Source organism: Aulonocara stuartgranti (genome assembly GCF_965226115.1).
Source record: "Aulonocara stuartgranti genome assembly, chromosome: 14".
NCBI lineage: Eukaryota > Metazoa > Chordata > Actinopteri > Cichliformes > Cichlidae > Aulonocara > Aulonocara stuartgranti.
Window position 1 is genome coordinate 6,460,788 of NC_138950.1, and position 24,211 is coordinate 6,484,998.

At 40.0% G+C, this 24,211-nt stretch overlaps 1 protein-coding gene across 8 annotated transcripts in view; it reads right to left on the reverse strand.

The window, feature by feature from the left end:
• Nucleotides 1-24,211, reverse strand: part of ryr1b (ryanodine receptor 1b (skeletal)) — a 67,287-nt gene that overhangs the window by 36,076 nt on the left and 7,000 nt on the right. For all 8 annotated transcript variants that reach the window (XM_082503918.1, XM_082503917.1, XM_082503916.1 and 5 more), the window contains exons 3-32: nt 16,398-16,517; nt 16,193-16,294; nt 13,025-13,099; nt 12,850-12,928; nt 12,502-12,614; nt 12,317-12,416; nt 12,132-12,228; nt 11,960-12,034; nt 11,648-11,804; nt 11,363-11,527; nt 9,857-9,978; nt 9,570-9,756; nt 9,248-9,383; nt 9,062-9,157; nt 6,976-7,094; nt 6,197-6,330; nt 5,626-5,867; nt 5,348-5,540; nt 4,521-4,737; nt 4,340-4,444; nt 4,006-4,109; nt 3,825-3,908; nt 3,576-3,735; nt 3,287-3,434; nt 2,970-3,175; nt 2,434-2,608; nt 2,095-2,303; nt 1,669-2,015; nt 1,255-1,390; nt 955-1,115 (exon numbers count right to left, since the gene is read on the reverse strand). In XM_082503918.1, the coding sequence (XP_082360044.1) occupies nt 955-1,115; nt 1,255-1,390; nt 1,669-2,015; nt 2,095-2,303; nt 2,434-2,608; nt 2,970-3,175; nt 3,287-3,434; nt 3,576-3,735; nt 3,825-3,908; nt 4,006-4,109; nt 4,340-4,444; nt 4,521-4,737; nt 5,348-5,540; nt 5,626-5,867; nt 6,197-6,330; nt 6,976-7,094; nt 9,062-9,157; nt 9,248-9,383; nt 9,570-9,756; nt 9,857-9,978; nt 11,363-11,527; nt 11,648-11,804; nt 11,960-12,034; nt 12,132-12,228; nt 12,317-12,416; nt 12,502-12,614; nt 12,850-12,928; nt 13,025-13,099; nt 16,193-16,294; nt 16,398-16,517 (4,364 nt within the window). The remainder of the gene's footprint in view (nt 1-954; nt 1,116-1,254; nt 1,391-1,668; nt 2,016-2,094; nt 2,304-2,433; nt 2,609-2,969; nt 3,176-3,286; nt 3,435-3,575; nt 3,736-3,824; nt 3,909-4,005; nt 4,110-4,339; nt 4,445-4,520; nt 4,738-5,347; nt 5,541-5,625; nt 5,868-6,196; nt 6,331-6,975; nt 7,095-9,061; nt 9,158-9,247; nt 9,384-9,569; nt 9,757-9,856; nt 9,979-11,362; nt 11,528-11,647; nt 11,805-11,959; nt 12,035-12,131; nt 12,229-12,316; nt 12,417-12,501; nt 12,615-12,849; nt 12,929-13,024; nt 13,100-16,192; nt 16,295-16,397; nt 16,518-24,211) is intronic.

The window sequence follows — 24,211 nt, forward strand, 5'->3', positions numbered from 1 at the left end:
AGAGTCCTTTATCCTTAAGATGCAGATGGACTGCTGAGTCTTGTCCTGTGGAGGTGGCTCTTCTATGTTGTGCCATGCGCTTGTGAAGTGGCTGTTTGGTTTCTCCAATGTAGAGGTCTGGGCATTCCTCGCTGCACTGTACAGCATACACCACATTGTTAAGTCTGTGTTTTGGCGTTTTGTCTTTCGGGTGAACCAGTTTTTGTCTGAGCGTGTTGCTGGGTCTGAAATGCACCGGGATGTCATGCTTGGAGAAAACCCTCCTGAGTTTTTCTGATACACCGGCTACATAGGGGATGACAATGTTGTTGCGTCTGTCCTTCAGTTTCACACCTTGGCTCAGGCGATTAGAGGATCATCAGGGGGTCCTTTTGTCCCTCTGTGGGGGGAAACTCCCACTAGGTTTATATCTGGGACTCTCCACCATTTGACCTTAGAACTGAAGAAGCTTCTCGGATGAGAGGTGAAATGTCTTCAAGCAACTTAAAGAAGTCCAGACGCTTTTCTTTGCAAGCTCCTTTGAATAAGAAATTGACTTTTTGCAGCAGCCAGGCGAGGAAAAGTGGGCAATTAGCATGAGGGGGTCTTAAATAGACACGAGCTTAAACAGATAATGAACTGAGAGGCTGCATCTCAAAGTAAGTAAGATCCATAATTTTTTTTTCACTGTAAAGCATATAAAGCTGCTCTAATGAAGTCCCAGAACAAAAATATGGAGCTGGAAATAAGCTTGATTCATTTAGGTGCAATGCCAAATTAATATGAAGGCATATTTAATTTGTAATTTCTTTGTGTTGTTTGTCTTTACTTCCACAGCATTTAAATAAACAAATCTAGCCTAAATGTCATTAGATTAAATTAAGATTAAATAAATAATACATAAAAAATATATTTATAAGTTTTCCTCAATGATTGGCCAGCAATAATAAAAATTTATGCACGAAAAAAACTAACCTGTCATGTATGTTGCCTCTGTCATCTCCCACTGTGACAGTGACACTGCGGACCTTGGAGAGGTCAAAGTTTTGATCATACATGTGGTAATCAGGAGTGACCCAGCCAACCCAAACACCAGACGGCTCCTGCCCAGCAAAGATCCTCACAGAGTAGTAATACTAAAGACGGGGGAAAAAAGAAGAAATCATATTATTTTATTATCTACAGATTACATGAAAACTTAAAGCCATCATTCAAATTGACAAAATCTCAGGTAATAATATGTGTAACTGTAGCAAATAATAACGTGAATCTCACAGTGGTGGTATTTTGGATGATCTCAGGATCATCTCTGTCATCAGGGACCACGTCTTCCACCAAACGTGGCACCGTTGGAGGAGCAGGAGGAGGGGCAAGAGGTGTCATGGCTGCCTTCTTGGCTTTGGAGAAAAATCTGTTGTCCACGGAAGATAAATAACATTTGGAATTAGTGTTTTTTAAAGGCTTCTAACTGCTTTACAGTTTCAGTGGATTTCATTCTAAAAGAACAAGCCAAATATCACAACTTCAGTTATTGGTATGTAGCACAAATATTCGTAAAATCAAACAAAACAAATAAATATAATAAAACAGAAGGTGATTGAGATTGTTCTGTTTAATTTATATTAAACCAGCAACCATAACAGTCCAGAAGAGTTTCATTATTTTGCAGTGACAAACTGACAAACGTACCCTTTTTTCTTTCCCTTTTCTGACATTGTGTCCTTCTCATTTTCCACGGAGATCTCCTTAGGCACAGAGGGGTCCTTCTTGTCCTCTTCCTGCTCCTTGCGACTGGCAGACTTTTTCAAAACTTCAAACTCTGAGTCAGGTTCTACCACTGCGACTTCCTCCTCAGGTATAGTAAGGGCACGGGTGAGAGGGGTGGTACCTGCCGGGATCTTAAAGGTCTCATGGAACTGCACAGGCATGCTGAGTCTAAGGAACATCATATCAGTGTTGGCATTCTGCGACCCAAACGTCTTGTGCGTCAGCTTCAGACAGGGGGCGCTGTCCACGGTCCCGTCAACACGGGAGACCTAGGAGACAAAAATACAGAAATCACTCATTTTGAAGTTCTAACTTTATTAAACTTTACACATGTCTCTGAATAGTTACCTCAATATGGTTGTGATCAGCAGGCACAGGCCCAAACTGGGGCAAACTTTTACTGAACCACATGGTGATGTCTCGCTTCATATTGATGGCAAAAGGTTCAAATCCTTCCTGCAGGCCACAAATGGCAAAATAGCGCAGGCTGCTGACATCTTGACCAAGATTAATCCTTCCAACCTGAGATAGACCCAGGGTACACACTGGAATAAAACCTGGTGGGTAGCATGAAAGGGAAGGAATTAGTTAATAGTTTTTTCAAGCTGCTGCTTATAATGCAAACTGGCACCAGTAACTTTTAGTTATTGGTGCTAATGCTGGTACTATAAAAAAAACAGTTCTCACCATCCCCAATTTCAATATCTTTGAAAGCCATCTCTGAGCCTGAGTCACTGATCAACATTTCTCCATTGAGTGTGAACATGATGTTCATCTCAGTCAGGTCTATCATACAGCCAACGACATCACCAGACTGCCACTGGCGGCCAAATGGTTCATTGCCAATATGCCATCGCTGGGCCTGGAAGAGGTTACAACAAATAAAATATTACCTATTTCCACAAAAACAGAGACATCATTTCCACCAGCTACAGTGTGCTACAGTAACCTTTTTTAGCTACTGACTAATACATCTTGCCTCAGGTTTACGAAACCTCAACCTTCTCCTAGCTATACAAAAATAATAAAGACAGTGTGATATTTTCTATTCCTACAACTTAAAGAACTTCCCTCCTCAAAATTCAATATTTCTAATAGTTTGAGATCCACGTCACCCATTCAAAAAGATGTGAATGATTTAGAAAACATTTACACAATATAATTTTTTATAGACCAAGTTAACAAGTCTAAATTCGATTTTTAATGTTACCCTAGTGACTAACCTTATTGCCATTAAAGACGTAGGCCAATTCATCTGCTCCCAGTTCAGTGTCAGAGTGGACATTAGGACGTGCCCAGCCCACTCTCATCTCCCCTGTTGAGACTGCCTCAAACTCAAAGTACCACTTTCCTTGGGTGACAGCATACGACTTCTCTGCCCTGAAGATTCGCACCTTGTCCCCACGGGTGTTCTCAAGGCCATGGCCAGCTGCAGTGAAAGAGGGAAAACATGACAGATAAGAATAAGAAAGACAAAAAAGGTGGTGTAAAAAAGATACTGTGCATTTAATTAGCGAACACATGAGGAAAGATTACTTACTGCTCTCCTGATCTGGAGGCTCAATGTTGTAGCCATAGCCAATGAGTGTACGGACAGCGTTGTTAACGCTGTCTCGGTTGGTTTTCTTAGTTCTCTCATCCAGCAGGTTGTAAGGTACCAGACGAGGGTTACGCTTATTAACAATGTCCTGAAAAGTGTAAAAAATGCAGCTTTATATAGAAAAGAAAAAAATATACAATGCATGTGATTGTAAGTGATTGATTGTGTACTTTAAGACAGACAATCCACCAATAAATAAAAGATCCACTAAGGATTGGGAAATCATCACCTGGACAATGCTGTAGGTCCATCCTTGCCGTACTCGGTCCCTCGCCCAAACATTATGCCCATTTTCTGCCAGTTTTTCTACAAGCTGATTCTGGTTTGGTGTCAGCTTGACATGGCTGAGATCAAGCGGGGCAGGCTTGTATCCGTTGCTCATCACATAGCTAACAGAAAGATATGGTTACATTTAGATCTGCATAGTTAAAGTATAAAATTATGACGAAACAATAAGAAATATCTTTTGTTTTCATACGTCTTGGGAAGCTTGATTTTCTTTAGATTCTCCTCCGCTTTCTCATCACCCATACCAACATGGCAACCCAGTGCTAGGAGAGTCCTGCGGGATAATAAAGTAAAGACACAAGTTCACCAATAATGGGACATAAGCGTTTTCCTCTGACCTTTAAATCTCTCAAATCTAACCTGCTACTCACTTGAGCGTCTCAGCAGACATCTGCAGATTGTAGTTCTTCTCTGGTTCAGGCAGACTTTGGAAGTCCACCAGACAGGGGTGGAGTTTCTTGTTGTCATCCCTAAACTGGAGGGAAAAATCATAGTTTTTTTACCCACAGTTTATAAATGTGTGTAAATTTATATATGTATATGTTAGTTCATGCTTTTTTTTGCTTGTGTAAAGCATTTTGAAGCATTTCTAACAGTCATATTAACTTTTAACAGTTAAAAGCTCCAAACCACTTAAAGCTGATGTTGTCAAACCACTAATCTCGTATAGTTGCATCTGTTCTGCAGTGCTGACACCATACTCACAATCCCATAGGTCCAGCCCTGCTCAATACGAGTGATAGCCCAGAGTTCGTGAATATTCTCTGCCAGTTTTTCTCGGATACGTTCCAAGTGGGGTGGCAAGACAATCTATAAATTAAAGGAAAGTCAGAAAACGAAAAGAAACAAAGACATCGAATACTGATTTTAGCTGAGGGGATTTTACCTGAATTGTGTCCACAGGGCAGGGGGTGAAAGATGTGTGAGTGAGGGACAGAGTAGGACCCAGAAGATTGCGCACACCATTAAAGTCATGCTTGTACTCCTTGATATGTTCAAGACGCATCCTCTCTCTAGGCAACAAAGCCTCGTAGCATGGCGCATAACCAGGCGGGGGCATGAATTTAAAGTCCCCATGGCGACCACCGAGGAGGAACCGAGCCCTAAGGAGACAAAAACCAAGTGAGTCCAAGTCTTTATCTATACGACAGAGGTTTATATACTACTAAACTCCTTTATGACAATGGTTCATTGATCTTTAGAAAACTCATAATACAGAAAAAAATGATTTTATTTCTGTGCCAGTTCCTGAGCCTGTTTCCCTTCTTGTACTCATCAGTCAATGATGCATAAGCCCCATCTCAGCACTCTAAAGATTTATTACAGACAAATCCTGTAAGAGCTTTTAAGTGACAGGACTCTGAAGATTTTAAAGCTATTATTTGGGAGATTAGACAATAATCTAAAGAAATAAAAGAAAAATAATAATTATTAAAAATATAAAACTGGAGAAATTCTGAAATATAATGCAATAATAATTCTTTTGTTACTTCCCCATTGTATATTATTACACCAATAGTCCAATAATTGAAATTAAATTACAATTTAAAAGGTGACAAACTCATGAAAAACCATTAAATTAGCTTCTGCTTGCATAATTGCATTGCATCAACATGTATCACATGAATTTACTGTTTATCAGTTACATTAATCAACAAAATACAAGTAAATAGTGAAACAGAGGATTACGCTTTATTTGTATGTTAAACTTACTTGACCCCAGCAGAAAAGCTAATAACAGGAAAGAAGAGGCCATCAACATTAAAGTTTTCAAACATTCCCTGAACTGGGTGGCCATTAATACGGAAGGAGATACTGGGCACACTGAGATCCAGACAGCAGCTTACAACATCATCGGCAGCCAGTGTATGTGCACTGGGCGAAGCCACCTGGCGGGCCACAGTACCTGAACAGTAGAGCAGGTAGTAAAGAGGTTGTATTGGTTACAAGAGATTATAAATCTTCTTTTAAAGAATTTAAGGAAATCTTACCTGACCACAGATGCAGTCCATCAAAGCCATATGAGTAGAGGTCATCTCCCACACCATTACCACCCCAGCCTTCTCCTCCTCCAGGATAGGGGCTATAACCTTCAGTCAAAGCCCAGCCTACCCGCAGGTGACTCGCCTGTGCTGTCACAAAGGCTTCCACATGGTCTACCATCACCTCATAGTACCACTTCTTATACTGTGTTGACCCCTCACATGTACCCAAGAAGATGTTGGGCCTTACACTGAGTACAGAGGAGAAAGTACATTAGCATTAACTTTTATAGACAACAAGGGGAAATAACTAAAAACTAACAACGTGGAAATATTGCAAAACAATGTATATTTGGACACTTGTGCACCTTTAATTTCTGCAATATCCCAGAAACATTAGTGTTAATACTTGTGTCCTTTTATATTTATATTTATCTAATTGTATCTCTATTTCTACACTTCTTTTTATGCTATTCCTTTGTTGTCTGTTGTATTTATGCTGCTATGATAACTCAGTTTCCCTCTGGGATTAATGAAGTTTCCCTGATTCAGATTTTGAAAACAACAGTAGTTCAAGTACCTGGTGACATAGTTTACAATGCTGGTCTGTAGCAAGAGGTCACGACCTGGAAGTAGATTTTCAGTGATGAGGTTCTGGTTGGACCTCACAGCTACACCGTTACACACACAAAGAGAGCGCAAGACATCCAGCACCTAAAGGTAGAAGCATAAACACTTTTATTAACTTAATTATCACTGGATTATCCGCTGGTTAAAAGATTACTAAAAACAGAACAGCACGAACAAAAAGGATTTTTATGAGTCAGATTCATTCAGACATTTAGGACTGTCTTTACATTATGAGATAAACAGAAGAACTGCTGCCCATGACAGGAGAGAGACAGACACCAGCTAGCTACCACCAACAGGCAAAAATATATTTGCCTGGATTTTGTCTTTGCTTTCTCTTCTACTTTTTTTTCTTTACCAGTTTATAGATCTACTAACTGATGTGATGATGTGATAGCCCACCAATACCTCCTCCACAGGAGATACTGGTAAGAGGAGATAAACTAGTGTCTCCAAAGCACTTTAGCACTGATGTAAAATCAAGCAAACAGGCAGTCCTTCATGCACACACTAATTTCAAAAAGTGCACACTGAGAAAGGATGTCGTGTCTGTGTGTCTACAGACATGCATCTAAATCTTGCATATTTTGATTACATCTGCAAATCCTGACAAGAAACAACAGCAAAACAGATTTAACGTGTTAATGGGAAAATATTCAAATATGAGTGCATATCATTTGGAGCTAATTTATTTTCCCTTTCAGTTCCTGGCAGTGAAATATAGCCTACCTTATGGTTCCTTCCATGTTTGTCCAAGAGAGAGATGATGGATTTGATGTGGTTCTCCTGGATGATGTTCAGAACCTCGGGGCTTTCAATTAAGACACAGTACAGCACCTCAAGAATACCTAAAAACAAGGAAAAGGGTTCACATACTGGTAATATTTAAATAATATACAGTGGGGCAAAAAAGTATTTAGTCAGCCACCGATTGTGCAAGTTCCCCCACCTAAAATGATGACAGAGGTCAGTAATTTGCACCAGAGGTACACTTCAACTGTGAGAGACAGAATGTGAAAAAAAAATCCATGAATTCACATGGTAGGATTTGTAAAGAATTTATTCGTAAGTTAGGGTGGAAAATAAGTATTTGGTCACCTCAAACAAGGAAGATCTCTGGCTCTCACAGACCTGTAACGTCTTCTGTAAGAAGCTTTTCTGTCCCCCACTCGTTACCTGTATGAATGGCACCTGTTTGAACTCATCATCTGTATAAAAGACACATGTCCACAGCCTCAAACAGTCAGACTCCAAACTCCGCCATGGCCAAGACCAAAGAGCTTTGGAAGGACACCAGGAAAAGTATTGTAGACCTGCACCAGACTGGGAAGAGTGAATCTACAATAGGCAAGCAGCTTGGTGTGAAAAAATCAACTGTGGGAGCAATCATCAGAAAATGGAAGACATCCAAGACCACTGATAATCTCCCTCGATCTGGGGCTCCACGCAAGATCTCATCCCGTGGGGTCAAAATGATCATGAGAACGGTGAGCAAAGATCCCAGAACCACACGGGGGGACCTGGTGAATGACCTGCAGAGAGCTGGGACCAAAGTAACAAAGGTCACCATCAGTAACACACTACAACGGCAGGGAATCAAATCCCGCAGTGCCAGACGTGTTCCGCTGCTGAAGCCAGTGCATGTCCAGGCCCGTCTGAAGTTTGCCAGAGAGCACATGGATGATACAGCAGAGGATTGGGAAAATGTCATGTGGTCAGATGAAACCAAAGTAGAACTTTTTGGTATAAACTCAACTCGTCGTGTTTGGAGGAAGAAGAATACTGAGTTGCATCCCAAGAACACCATACCTACTGTGAAGCATGGGGGTGGAAACATCATGCTATGGGGCTGTTTTTCTGCCAAGGGGACAGGACGACTGATCCGTGTTAAGGACAGAATGAATGGGGCCATGTATCGTGAGATTTTGAGCCAAAACCTCCTTCCATCAGTGAGAACTTTGAAGATGAAACGAGGCTGGGTCTTCCAACATGACAATGATCCAAAACACACCGCCCGGGCAACAAAGGAGTGGCTCCGTAAGAAGCATTTGAAAGTCCTGGAGTGGCCTAGCCAGTCTCCAGACCTCAACCCCATAGAAAATCTGTGGAAAGTCCGTGTTGCTCGGCGACAGCCCCAAAACATCACTGCTCTCGAGAAGATCTGCATGGAGGAATGGGCCAAAATACCAGCTACTGTGTGTGCAAACCTGGTAAAGACCTATAGTAAACGTTTGACCTCTGTTATTGCCAACAAAGGTTATGTTACAAAGTATTGAGTTGTATTTTTGTTATTGACCAAATACTTATTTTCCACCCTGATTTACGAATAAATTCTTTACAAATCCTACCATGTGGATTCATGGATTTTTTTTTCACATTCTGTCTCTCACAGTTGAAGTGTACCTCTGGTGCAAATTACTGACCTCTGTCATCATTTTAGGTGGGGGACCTTGCACAATCGGTGGCTGACTAAATACTTTTTTGCCCCACTGTACAGTCTTCAGGCCAGCTGCTGGCTGGCAGAGATAAATAAAGCAACTTGATGCAACTGTTGTTGTGAATTTTTAACCAACTCCTGATCTAGACTGGATGTACTGAATGTAAGGAGACTTGTGTATTTCAGTTATATTGTACTGTATCGAAGGTGTTATTAATCTGAGGATTTTCTAAGTGGAAATAACAAACAACACCCTAGGGCTTAATGCATTAAGCTGTGCCAATTATAAACAGTAGATCCTGCCAAGCCAATTAGTCGAAACACTTGTAATTTGTGGGTGGTGGATGTATGACTGAATGAGTAAGGTGCATTTCAAACCTGAGGAGGCCTCCAGACGGTCCAGCTTGCTGACCAACCAGTCGAGATTGTCACAGAACAATGCACAATTTGATCGGTTACCCCTGATCAGAGAAGCTGTGCAGTGGAGACACAGAGACAAATCATTTTTTCTTTATTCAGCAGAGACCACATGTAATTTGCGGTTTGTGTTTTCAGAGGTCGTACCCAGCAGCTCATAAAGGAGGTTGACAATCTCCTTCCAGGACTCAGCAGCCTCCTCTCCCGCAAATTCAGAAAAGTGGGCAGCAGTGTTGTATACGTTCAGGCGGTCAATGCACTCCAGCACAATGGTTATCATTCCCTGGGGTTGAAAACAAAAACAAAAACATCAGGATTCATAATAATAACCTGAGAGTTTAGGTCACGTTCACATCCATTTAAACTTATTTTGAATAAAAAATAATATTCCCCTTTATTCTGAATATAACACTGAAATTATTTCTTGCACTCATAGAGCAAGAGGTTTGGATGGCAGCATGCTGATTACCTCCTCCTGGAAGAGGTTCTGCCGGTTGCGGAGAGAGCGGAGCTTGGTCTGTTTCTCTTCGTGTTCCAGTTCCTCCTCAGGTGGGCGAAAGTAGAAGATGAGATCCTGAAGAGAGAGGATGACCGACTCCAGAGGAAGTGATCCTGTCCCTGGTGACTTGTTCTTCCCACTGAGGGAGTCCAATCCACTGAAAGAACAAATAAAATTTAGTAACAGGTTTATATGACTGCATCCTGCTGCAAAAAAGAGTTTCCACTCATCCACATTTTGAAAACATATAAACTTACTTGATGAACTGCCTGAAGAGGCCTGTGGTGCTGTAAATCATTCGAGCAGCCTGTGACTCTTCAGTCTGAGAGCGGGACACAGTCAAGGCATCGTCCATATGGCCCTCTTGGTGCAGAATAACCTGGAAACATTATTTTCCATTGGTGGTACTTATGTAGGAAAAAAGATTTAAGAACCTTAAAAAGGTTTGCCATTATCAATATTTACTTATTTTCACATTAAACATTAAAGCACACAGATGCAGGTAAACAATACTAAAATCTGACAAATGTCTGGACTGCTGGCAAGCCAGCACCCGGACTCTTCCGCATTGATGGTGCTTTTCCAGATTACAAGCTGTGAATATGCAGTAAAGTAGCTCCATATCATCAAAGATCCAGCCTTTCTAACTGTGTGGTGATAACAAGAAAGATCTTCCACAAGCCAAATTAATCCAGATGTGGAATCCAGGTTTTACAAGAATTTTCACTTTTGATTCGTCCACAGAATAGTCTACCACTTTACCCCAGTCCATTTTAAATGGCCCAGAGAAGATGGAAGTGTTTTTGGATCATGTTCACATGTGGCTTCTTCTTCGTATAATAGATCTTTAACCTGATTTCTGGAAATGTTCCTGAGCTGAGCCTATGCACTGATTTCTATGGCAGAATCATGTCTGTTTTAATGCTGTGCTGCCCAAGGGCCCAAACAAAACAGTCATCCAATACTGATTTTTGGTTTTATCCAGTGTGCACAGATTTCTCCAAATTCTTGGGATCTTTTGATGATATTATGTACTGGGTGTTTGGTATGCAACGACCACAACTGAGAACAGGAAGGCAGCCCAGGGGGTAATTAGCACTGCCCAAAAAATCATTGGCTGCCCTCTCCCACCCCTGGAGGCCATTGCTAGATCCTCCTGTCTCAGGAAAACCAGGGCCATCACAGGTGACCCCTTGCACCCCGCACTCCACATGTTTGACATCACTACCCTCTAGACGCCTCAGGTCAATCAGGTCCCACACCTCTAGGCTCACAACAGTTGGTGTGGAGCACTCACAATTTCATTGCACATTTACAATGACAATAAATGGCTATTCTATTCTTTACATTCTATTCTGTGCTGAGGATGATGAAACATTCAATATATTCACAATTTTAAGTTTAGGAACGTTTTTTTGCAGATTGGTCATTCTGTATCTCTCTAAGATGCTCTTTGACCTGTTGTCAGTTAACATCAGTTGCAAAATGTTAATTTAGCTGTTTCTTTTTCAAAGTAATTACTTTTCCAACCTTTTGTTTTCCATCTGCCAAATCTTTTGAGGTGTGCTGTTATCATCAAATTCAAAATGAGCTCATATTGTTCTTAAAATAACTAGACATTTGACATGTTTTCTGTGTTCTACTGTGAATGAAATATTTTTATATTTGCTAATTATCATGCTTTTATTTATCTTTTACACAGTGTGACAACTTTTTCAGAATTGGGTTTGTATCTCACTTTTATTCCCAGGATAGATCATTACCTTCCTTTTCATCATTCCCAAACGAGCAGCTTTAGCATCCAGGGCAGCATATGTGAGCCACAGGGCTGTAGACACATGCTGGACAAAGCACATGGACTCTCCATACTTAATCTCTGGAATGCCCATCCCCTCAACATCACGCTTCTGAGCCACCTCCACCTTCTCCTGCTCGGGGGGAGAAAAGGACAGTACGTGAGAAAAAAACTGAAGTCAATGAGAGAAGAAATCACGTATATTAACTATGACTATCCAAGTGCACTGAGAAATTCAAATTAAAATGTTGACCTTTGAAGCACGGAAGCAGAAAGCAGACAGTTTGGTGTTCGCCTTCTCGGGATCGACCACCAAGAGGCCCTTTTCCTCATCAAGACACAGGTACCGGCCCGTCGTGATGTGGCGAATACGAAAAGACTGTCCCCACTTCATGTGGCTACCACTCCAACTGCACAAAGTTAAAGAAAAAAACTATAAAGAAGCCAACTAAACTGTTTCATTCACTACTATATTTAGATTTTTGTTGCTCTTCCTTATTCTTACCTTACCCAGCAATTCAACCAACTAATGTGTGTCACATGACTCCCTTGAGGAGATAATCACCTGATTCTGAGGGGTTCCAGCCTCCACAGGGATCGAGCCTGACTGCACACAGTACCGCCTTCATAATGAGCCATCCTGTGGCAGAGTGGGCGCACACATACAGTATGTACATGGTATCACACTAACAAGAAGTTGTTCTACTAAGAGCAACTTAGCGTTCCTATATTCTCACCTGCGCTTTTCTTCTCCTTCCTCTGGTGTAGCGATGGCCAGACATTCGTCCATGTGGCCATGGAAAAGCCTGAGAACATGACCTCCTGTTAAATAACCTGTGTAAAGGAACAAACATCCATTCTGTGTTATGTTTATTTTTACGGGGACAGGGAAGAGACAGAGTTTTTTAAAGCAGGTTTGTACCCTCAGCTAGTTCACAGCCTGAACTAATTGGATTCATGTTCCAAAGAGTCTGCATGAAGGAAGCGTCCACCATGAGATCTCCACTGGCGTAGGACAGATGCTGGGGACAGAAGAGAAGAAGACGATTAAAAAAGACATACTGTGTATATGTTTCCATCATTGTGCAAAACAAGGAGCAGTCGTACCAGGTATCTCTCAGAGGACACACTGACAAGGATGAGGTCATCACCCACCCTGACCTTTTCACCTTCTGACCTTTGTTTAGAAGCTGGATGAATAGTCCACCAACATGCCTCACCTTCAACAAGAGTAAGAAAAAAACAGCTATTTCCAAAAATATAACAGATAACTTGTGTTTGGTAACAACATGCTGATACTGCACAATCACTGCTTATATCCTGTAGCCCAACAACAAAGTGGATATAAACTGCTGACTATTTTTGTCAGTAGCTTTCATGTTGGCAATAACAATAGCACCAGAGAATAATGAGATAATACCAGGCCTAAAATGTATTCTGCTGCATTTCCCTTACCGGTGGAATCCTCTTGTAAGCCTACATCGAAGGCCAGCTTGTCCGTGAGGGACCGAGATGTAGTCAAACAGCTCAGGTACTGGAGAGATTTTTATAGAGGACATGACTCCAATTAGAGCATTTGAGGACATCTTATACAGGTTTACATTTATTTCTTGCTCATTTCTAGCCTTACCATGCCTGAGTGGTGGTGTCTCAAAAGGATGGCATGACCATACAGTAAAGTGCGGTGACCTCCACCCTGGGACGACTGAGGTGAGAAAAAAAAATACTTAACAGGCCAAATCAACACAAGTGACTGTATACTTTAACAAACACATTGACCTGATGGGGGGAAACAACGACACATTTTTAAAGGTTCAAAGGTCAGAAGAAAAGATTAGAGGCTGGTTGAAACTTTCAATAACTGAAAATGAATGTACTAAAGATCTTTAAGCTCTATTCAGTTAAGCCTGTCCTTTATATTGTCCATTATATGTAGCAACTTTTGTTGAATTCATTGATCCTGTATATGGTGCATAGACTTTTCAGTCAAAGTACACATCCTATTAGGATCAATAATATGTATCTTGTCTTTCAGATGTGTTCAATTTATGTAAACAATATGTCTAGTTTAGTCACAAGTTTATATTAACCAATAGTGACCTGCCCAATTTATTTATTTAAACCCTAATGTCAGTCACCATAGGTTATAGTCTCAAACACAAGCGCAACATTTAACATTTAGGGGTGCTGACAGGAAGATAAGACTAAACCTTTATTAAGGGTTTAGCACCCATAATCCACTGAGATGAGTTAGGACAGGTGTTGTGTTGGCGATTGTGTTGTGGGCCTTATCCCCAAGTGCGTGTGTTAAGAAGGAGCTAGGCCTGTCCGCAGCTCTGGGGTGTCCAATTTCTCCATCCATCCCTGACATATGTTGGTGGGAACCTCTGCTGGGCTGCATGCCATTCTATTCTCATCCTCTTGTTCATCAGTAGGGAAGCCTGGCTCTTCCACATCTTTCAACTCCTGTGAAGCAGGAACTGTCTAGACTAGTCATAATGCAGCTAATAAAAGGCTTGAAATAGTTTCTCTTAAAGCTAGCTTAAGATCATTGCCTCAGCTGTATCAGCTTTCATTCACCTGTCTTATCAAAGATTCAACACTGTTTTTTTGTTTTTTTTGATGTGCTAACTGATATTTTGATTGTATACTAATCAAAATGGCCCATTGTAGTTAAATTGTGAAAAGCATACTTAACTGGTAATCATCTGAAAATGAAAAAAATACCAAAAACAACCAAAAGTTTCTCTTACAAAAACCTTCAAGGATCAGAATGCCTTGATAGTAAACCCAAGTGTGTACATTTATAGTGAATTAATCTTTTTTATCAATATGATAACATGTTGTGAATAAAAGGAGAACTGGGATGTGTTATAAAAATGGACCTGTTATGCTCATTTCCAGCTCTTCATTTTTATTGTTTGACTGCTAGAGTGGGCTCACACAGGGCTTTGGTTCAGCCCCTTTTCACCCACTGTTGTAGCTCCTCCACCTTTAAAGCCGCGCTCCCTTTAAGGCAGCTTTCTTCAGATTGTCTGGGTGGTTTTAACAGCATGTGGATGGGGCTTATGTGCTCTTTGCGAGAAGTGTCTGTTTGACATGACCATGTTAAGGATGTCTCCTCTTGCATCATACACATCTAAGTGTAGAAAAAACTCTGACAGACCAGATCCTGAGAATCCTGAGTGTTCTGTTTCCGGGGACTGTCTTTACATACGACCTTATTATTTGAATGTTTGGCCATGTTTAGTATGAGCATCCACAACTGAAGTATGAGGGGGGGAAAAAGAAAAGCATAACAGGTCAATTTTTAAGACTCACAAAGAACAATGATCTAAAACAAATGAGCAACATCAAGCAAGGTAAAATAATAATTATGATGAATGGGCTGCGTTTTGCACAAAATGCAAATGAGTGATGCCTTGTAGCTATGTCTCATATTGTGGGATAGATTGAAGTTTAATTATTAGAAAAAATGCTGTGCTCTATTCTTGCTTCAAAACTGTGGAAAAAAAATCTAATCTTTTCCTAAAACTTTACTTTTTTATGCTTAACAGTGCTGTTTTTAATAGCTCAGCACAGAGACAGTGGACTTGAACTCCACCAGCTGCTAAAAGCTATACACAGGTGTTCATGACAATCACCTACTTATGGTGAGAGCTTAACTGATACAAACCGAGATGTGTAAATGATACAGCACTACGTATTTCATTCACTAGGACACCCACTTGCCAACATGACAGGAACAAGGACAGTTGCCAGGTTGGTTGGGACACACATTACAGGAAATAACACACGTTAACAGACATACCCATTTGTCCAAATCGACTGCCTGCTTTGCAAAGAGCAAGAAGGGAAGGGGAGCGGGTATCAGATGGCAAGTAACAAAATCATAATAAAATAAACACCAAAAATAAGTCCATTGATGGTGGTTATGTAGGCTGAAGGAATTTGGTTCATAATATCTCCAACTGTGAACTTTTTAAATTCATTTTGAAAGCTCCATCTGTGATGGAGCAGAAAAATACCACCTACATATTAAGACAGGACTGGCACGCGCTACTAAACAGTCTGACCCACATAAACTGCAAATTTATTTCTCTCTGTCTAAAACAGAGACATGTCGAGGATCTCTCAGTCTCAGACTGGAAACAAAGTGTTCTGAACCAGGATGTTTTTAAGTACATACAGAACGATGTAGTCAACGGTTTCTTAATTCATATACTGTTAGAAACAGCCAACTTTGCAATAAGGTATGAGGTAAAAATTATTTATCCGTATTAATGTTAGCTGTTGTGCATCAAGTAAAACAGACTGGAAATTGTTAGAGGGTTGCTGCATCTATTTTGTTGTTAAACTTGGCTGGGTACTTCTTGTTGACATGGTGGAAATAGAGTCAATTTCATATGCAGACTTTCAAAAGTGTTGTCGTTTTTCTTGCCATATAGGTTTGGCAGTAGTGGGAGACGACACAGAAAAGTTATGCTCAACAACTGCACACAACAAATTGCAAACACAATGACGTTAGCAATTCCAGCTGAATGTGACAACTTTTGTCTGGTGACAGTAAGATGGACAGTGACAGAGGCAGTAAAATTGCATCCAGAATATACACATTTTTGCATTCAGAGAGACCTTAAATCTTCATAACTAAGTATATTTCTTTAGTGTGCCTTTCATCAGTCGCATTCCTTTTAGCACTCCATGAATCTCTTACATTTATGAATCACCCTCTCAATATATTTCTATATATCCTCTACTAGTTTCATTATTTTATTATTTTAGTTATGACCCCCACCTCGGTCATCTCCACGGTGTTGGCCAGCATCTCCTGCAGAGCACGGACTGAGAGAGACTGCTCCAGAATGAAGGAACATATGGCCAGGTCTGGGGGCACATTCTGCAAATGCATAAACAATAGAGAGGTAAATTAAAGTTGTTCAAAAAACAAACAAGCAAGTGGATGCACAAGGGAAAGGGAGGAATGGGTAACAGAATCTCACCTGAGCGTTGGATGTGGTTTCAAGGAAGCAGAGACGGTTCCCGAAGCCCTCGCAGGAGAGACACAGTTTAATCTGTTCCTTCAGGACGGAGGCAGTGCACTGCAGAACTACCTGGTCATCCTGCACTCAGTAAACAAACAAACAAACTGTTATCGATATTTCTTATTCACTGTTCTTTTAATTTTAGGATGCATCATTTTACATGACTTATTCAACTACAGTTTTCTCTTACATGTTTGTTGCAGTTGTGCTTGCCAGGTTGTTTTTTTAGGTATTTCTTTTTTTATTAAAAACAATGTTTTCACTTGATATTGCAGGCATTCTGTTGTACAATGCTGACCTTTTATTGACTGAACTGAAATTCTCTGCAAGAAGTGCAAAAAAGGAAAACTTGTCTACAGCACATTTCAAATAGACACTTGCTGTAGAGTACACAGTGACTGAAGTAAAAATGACTAGTACACTTAAAGAAAAACCCTCTGATTTAGTATGTTTTATGACTTTACCACTAATTAATCTGTTGCTTTAAGTAGATAATCTATCACAGCGAATGCTAAACCTGCAATAATTTAGTGCACTTTGAAGCTATGAAACTATTGCATGAATAAATAACAACTTTTCAAATCAATCTTAGTTTAAATCCATCACCACAACAATAACATGACTAAAATAGGTAGATCTTATGTACACATTGAGAAATTTGAATTGTGAATGTGTAAAGGATTAATTGGATATGAGCTTTCAGCAGAATTTAAACAGCTCCTTTTAGTGAGGTATGGCACAATATTTAGATGTGCCTCTATTCCATGGGCAGAATGCTAACAGTGAGTAATTTGTTTGCTCCTCGTCAATGCCTGGACGCTGCAGAGACTGTTGTAAATACAGCAATAAACACCCCCTCGCATGTGAACCTCACACATGACACTCAAAATTCTCAGCTGTTTCTTCTACTCAGTCATTATGTAAGTGGCTCCATCATTTAACCTGAATACTATCCCCTCTACAGCTCTGGACGGATCCCTGACTTTTCTCCCCTCTCGTCTTCTCATTTCTTGAAGTGCTCGCTGTCTCACCCTGGTGATTCTGCAGCTGTAATGTGTCATGACTTACTGTTAGAAAAATAGCAGGGCCTTTGAAGCGAGGTCAAAGGCAGGAAAGGATTTTGCAGATCTATGTTTATAGCTTAGCATATAACAGGAAAATGGAAAACGATGCAGAGCTGTGACCTCATAACATCTACTCATCTCTTATGCCCAGAGGCCTCGAGTATTTCTTTGGCTGAAAAGTGACCCCTCTTCCTTTGGCTGAGCTATCATCTATCATCTCCTCAGCCTAGAAATGTCTTCTCTGTCCTTTCCTTGCTTTGCCTGCTCTGCACTTCAGAAAAGTGGAGCAATGTGTCCTCTCTCTTTCACTGCAGACATGAGCAACAGCACTCAATGCAAGTCAAGAGTTACTAAAACTGCACAGGGCTCGCACAGTTTTTTTTAACCTGACTTTTAAACCTCAGAAGTATCAGGAAACAAAATTGGATTTGGAAGATTTTTTTTTGTCTCCCTTGTGCAACAACAATATCTACCTACACAGCACCAAGCTGAGATTCAGACCAGTACCTGCACGCACTACAATGACATGCATCTTTATCGACTCAGTATACCTGTTCTAAAGCCAGCATTACAGAACGACAATAAGGCTACAAGGTCTAAACAGCTCTAAGTCAGGGTTAAACTGTCTAAAGCGATCATGTTTTGAGGCCAGTGCACAAATACTCAAACCTCATTAAGCAGATAGGGCTGGCCTAATAAGAGTCTGAAAGACTAAAGTTACCAAGTGGTTTACTGTTGAGTGATCAGGTGGCAACCATACACACTGTATGTCCTACAATTATACAGCAGTCCTGCTCATTGGCTTCTAATCTATTTCAACAGCCGCTGCCCCACATGGTAGACAAACACAGCTTCTACCTCTGCAGTCATGATCTAAAAAAAAACAGGATTTTCTAGAGGACTGCAAGGACTAAAGTTTGTATAGAAAGAATACTTTTTTTGTTTTCTTTATCAGTTTTTCAATTTGTGTTATTTTTTGTGCGTTAGTATTTTGTGAACATGTTCTTGAAAGTGGTTAATGATGATTATTAGCTAATATTTGGGACTTTGGAACAGAATAAACACCAAAGCCCCGCCACACTGTGGAAAAGTCATTTGTGACACAGTGAAGATAAGAAACCAACTTTCCCCAACATTTATAATACTCCTAAGTCAAATGTATCAGCAGCTACAGGGCAGTGTCCTTCCAGAAGTCACACAGTGTGAATCACTTCCAATTTGACCACGTGAAAAGCTGACACACAAACCCACAGGCTTAGCTCACACAGTTATTAATAGAGGCAGCTTTAAGGATTTGGAAGATGTGCACCTGACAGTTAATTGTACACCAACCACAACTTCTGATTATTTGTTCATCTGTTGTGACCATATCTGATGGGACCAAGACAGCTAGGATTCACTGAGTGGAAGTCAGGATGTCATGATTATTACTCATCTGACCCACTGAACTTATACCTGAGCCACATAAAAACATAAAACACATTTAATGCCTCATGCAAATGCTGCTTGTAAGGCTACAGCCAAACCATGTTAGGACTTGGCAGCTGAAGTATCAGGATATGCAGGTTAAAAGGAGAAGTTAAGACAAACGGAACGAAAATAGTAGACAGACAAACAAACAAACCAACTAGTGAGCATTAATAGCACCAACAGAAGTATGTATTGCACCAGAGATTTACAGCCACAAGCACAGATAGTGAAAGCAGACACCTTTGTATATTCTCTAGGGCCCTCTAATGGTGCACATGCAGACAGAGGATAGCCAAGGATTCCCCAGAAAAGCAGGCATGGTGCCCGCGGCAGACAGGAAGTAAACAAGCAAACAGATGCAAAATGGTGAGTGATATTTGCTCCCTCTAATCCTTTCATGATCTCCTAAACTAAGAGATTAGCCACAATCAGGGAACCAGGTGTAATAGAACATCTGTGAACAAAGCTGGGAAAAATATTGCTGTGGCCGCGGCGGTGCGTCACTGTGTGGTTTGTTTGGTTTGTGGACAGTGACTGTTTATAGAGGATGTTCTTAAATTACAGCTGGGGCAACAGCATCTTTGACACACCGCAGGTCCCCAAGTGTAAGATATAGGCCTAGTTTATCTGGGATTTAACAGTTTATGGGTTATTTGGGACATCTTTACACCGGTATGTCCGATACAATGACGTCAACACTTGCAACAAAGTTACACTTCTAACTGCTGGTAAATTGACCATTTTCCACTAGCAGGTGATCAGCTTTAATTCAGCACAAAGGGACTGTGAGACAGGAACAAGTGGGTTTATAGACACGTTTATAAAAAAAAACTTCTTTTTATACTGAATTCTAGTTATATATTTAGAAATTACACTCACACACTCATCCAACTGAGTCAAGTGGTTTCTCACATCAGAATCAGCAGCTCAGCAGCAACAAACTAGTTCTGCCTTTTATGCTACACAGCTACATCTATGCTACTGAAAACCTGTCCTTTAATCGAATCATTAGCAAACAGATAACATATTCATTCTTTCTTTATGGCTCTAGATTTCTGTCCAATGCTCCCATTTAACTGTGCTGATGCAGGACACCCCAGGCTATTGATTATATTCCTGTAGACATAAAAAGAGTGAGGGACAGCACATTACTCAATATGTGGGTGGAGGAGAGGAACAGTTCAATAAGCCAGAGGGGAGAATAGTGATGGGGTTTCCCTTTGAATACTGGGAGAGACCATGCAGGTGCACAATCAGCATCCTTCGTCACAGCTGTCTAACAGAGGGGTAGTAGAACTCACAGGGTTTTAAATTAAATTAAAGCTTCCAAACATCCTTCTCCTGTTCTCCCTGACTTTTATTGCACATTTCACTCAAAGTTTAAAGTTTCACTCTTTATTCTCATTCTTTTATACAAAGTTTCATACTTTGTACAATACTACAATGAAATTGTAGTAGTATTTTTACACATCGGTGCTAAAGAAACACATACTACTATTATATGTAGTATGTGTTACTATATATAAAATTATATATAAAATCAAATATTCAATATGTATATTTATATTCTGATGTATAAGCAGTTATGTCTTTAAACTCTTGAATTTAGACTTAAAAAAGGACGAAATCTTTATTTTTCCAATATCTTCTCAGGTCTGTGAAAGCTGAGGATGTGAAATCAATCATCGAGTCTGACAGCTGTGTTAGGCTGCATACAGTGCTCACCAGATAAAAACCCTATAATTTACCATAACACCTCTGAAACCATGTCATAGCATCAGTTGCACTTTTTTCTGGGATTAACTGTAAGTGGGTTAAAAAAATATTTAAGTGCATTTTTTGGAAGTATCTGGATTTATGGGATTCTTCTCCACAGCATAATATCATTAGGAGGCATCTGACCTAAACTCAATCTGCAGCATGTGAAACTGCAGCCCCAGACCTGCAAGCAGATTAATTAAGAACTTTCTTCAGCAGCAAGAATAAGAAAAACACTCTATTAACAGATGGTATAGCCCCCACAGAGCCCTGATCTGAGTCATTGTGCACTTACATGAAGACACAGAACCAAATGAGAGTGGCCAAATCTACAGAAGAGCTGTGGCAAGTAATCCATTATGGTTTGGCTCATCCTACTTTGTACCTTCTTTGAAAAACTGTGTGAATTTTAGAAAAATTTTCAAATCTCAATTTGTCGTTAAACAGCTCAACAGAAGTTTCTTTTCTTTTTCTCTTACTGCTAATGGTACATATAACTCCTCTAACTATATTACGGTGTTAATACTTGTATGACACTCGATAGTGAAACGTCATAAACGTCATTCAACACTGATTGAAAAGATTCAGAGAAAGTCATGCACACATTACAATATCTACTTAAATGCGAAGTTTCTTTCCCTTTCAGTTAGCGCCACATTAGAGCAAATTTAAATCCTCCCTAGGTGAATTGGAAATACCAAAAAATGTTTCCATCTGCTAAAGTGAGAGGCTACCTCCTCTGAGCTGTTTTTTGTATTTGCAGCATTAGAGAAAAGCATATTGGCTGACAGTGGGATACTAAGCATTAAACCCATTTTTACACAACTGCAGAGTAAATATTACAGGTCAGAAGAGAAATGACAGGAAAAATAAGAAACTTCCTATTGATGCAGTGATCTAAGGAGTAATTACAATGCTGTAAATGTATGTGTCTGCTTTAGGTGAGATATCTAATGTGGAATGATGACTTGGTTTTGCAGATAGCTCATAAAGAATGAAAGTTAGCTGAGATAGGCAAAGAACAAAGGCAGGGAAGCTGTTATGCTACATTAAACTATTGCAGATAAATCTTTCATAATAGACGGGACGCAATGTTGTGAACATTAAGAGCTTTCTCTTTTATTCTTACTAATTTTCTCTAAGCTATTTGTTTCAATGTGCATTTCTCACCCGTTTTATTCTCTCTGTCCTTTCATCCCTTTCCTTCTTTCTCCGTTACCTCTACCAACCCTGCTCTGGGCCTTCCCCTTCCACTCCACTCCTATTTTAGTTGGCTGCACCTGTCACTATCCCATTCCCTCCTTCTGCTGACCAGCAGATACTTGGAGGTCTTACTTGAAGAAAGAGCCAAAAGAGATTCTCTTGCTCACAGGCAAGATACTGAACACATAGGAAACTAGCAGACATCTTCTGCTACTGAAGAACATAAAGAAGAAGGAAAACAAACCTAAACTAATGTTACAAAAAAGCAGTTTATATTAGAGCTACTGGAGATGTTAGTTTAGATGACAGGCAGTAATTAATCATTGCAAATTCTCTAAAAGCTTAGTGGGTTGCACATTTAGAAAACACAACTTAGCTAAAGCTGTGTTAACTCTCAAATCCAGTGCTCAGGAAGATCTAAGTTGAATTTTAAATAAAAGTTTTGAAAGCCCACAGACACAGGCTTTATTTTCATCCAGGTTAGAAAAACAGCTACAAACTACCAGAAATGACGCTAAACTGCCTCTGCCCTTTGAAAGATGATAATCCTGACAGACATTAGCAAATGAATGGAAAGCAATTTTATATAAATCAGTTATTTTAGCTGGCCTAAATCCATGTTCCATTCTTCAAAAAAGTTCATTTGCTTTAAGTCTATGCAAAATATTTTGCTGATCAGCAAGCCAATGTAAGACAGATGTGAAATTTTGAAGTTACACGCAGCATTAAGAGTCACGGCACAGCAAGATGACAAGACAAGTGTTACATGTTAAAAATGAACATACAGCAAAATACCCAAAAATACAAGGACTGAAAAGACAAAAACACTAAACATTTGCACACCATGCTTCTATGTTCCATTCATTTCTATAAGATATTCAATGACAGAATTAATGTAATCTATCACAATGACACTGGTTCTACAATGTTTTCCTGTTAAAATGGGTTATGTTGTTAAACTGTGATACAGTGCTAGACAATGATGACGTAACAACTCATAAATGCAGATTCAGCTTTGATGTGTGCGTTATGAATACAGTCTCTAACAGCATGTGTCTGATTATTGAGTTTTATACCATGAACTAGAATATATCCATGACTGTATATGAAGTATTAGGAGTGTTCGGTTTATTTGTTTACCAGCTACAGAACAGTAGAAGACATTATTTTTGTTTTTTGGTTAAATACAGGCTGTATGATAACAACTGGAATGAGGCATAGCAATGCCAAAACAAGTTGTGTTTGCCTTAAGTTTGTAAGTATTTAACTCTTTACAGTTCCCCTCACTTCACTTTGTTTGGACTATTTAAGTGTAAACAAACACACACAAGCATAACAAGACAGTTGTGTCACTTTGCAACGCTTGTACAGAACCCCCCACACCCCTATGTCTGTCTCGTGCCCAAGAGCAAAGCGGACCACCTGTTTATTGTGTAAACTGCTGTGACCAAAGCAGGCAGAATGACAGGTGCTGGGTGTGTGTGTTTGTGTGTGTGTGTGTGTGTGTGTGTGTGTGTGTGTGTGTGTGTGTGTGTGTGTGTGTGTGTGTGAGAGAGAGCAGCTTTATATGTGTTGCTATTCCAATGTGGATGTGGTTATCTCCTAGGCTCAGCACTTCTAAAGCGGTGTTTTGCTTGCACTCTCCCTATCCCCATTACCCCGTCTGTCATCTGCTGTCAGTACAATATCTGCTGCTACTGTAGCTCACAGATGTGCTCAGTGTATGTGTGTGTGTTAGAAAAGAGAGAGAGATATCAAAAGAGAAGGGACACAGTCGTTCAGGGTGAAATATGGAGACTCCGTATCTCAGTACAGTTATACAGGAACACCATCAAACAAAATATGTATCAACAGTTTTGGCCTTCCTCAGTCAGCCTCATCTCATCTGCAGATGAGTAACCCCCCCCCCCCCCCCCCCCCCCCCATGACCCTGGCTTGAATAAGCTGAGGAAAATAGATGGATGAATAAAAATGAAAATTATAAAGATAAAAACAAAGGCCTTGATTTTATAGTTACAATCTATTGGTTTTTTTTCCCAACAATATCTTTATTTTTATTTTTTTTTTACATTTTAATGACTTACAAAACAATCTATTGTTTTAGAGGATTTCTTAACTCTCTCCTTTTACCCAGCAAAATACCAATTCAGTGTTCACTGCAAACATAATTCAACAGCCCATAGTGTTCTGGTTTAAAGGCGATATTCAGGCCTGTATTGACCGTAAATGTCATAACTGTCAAAACAATGTACAGTGTCTCTGTTCGCTTGATGCACA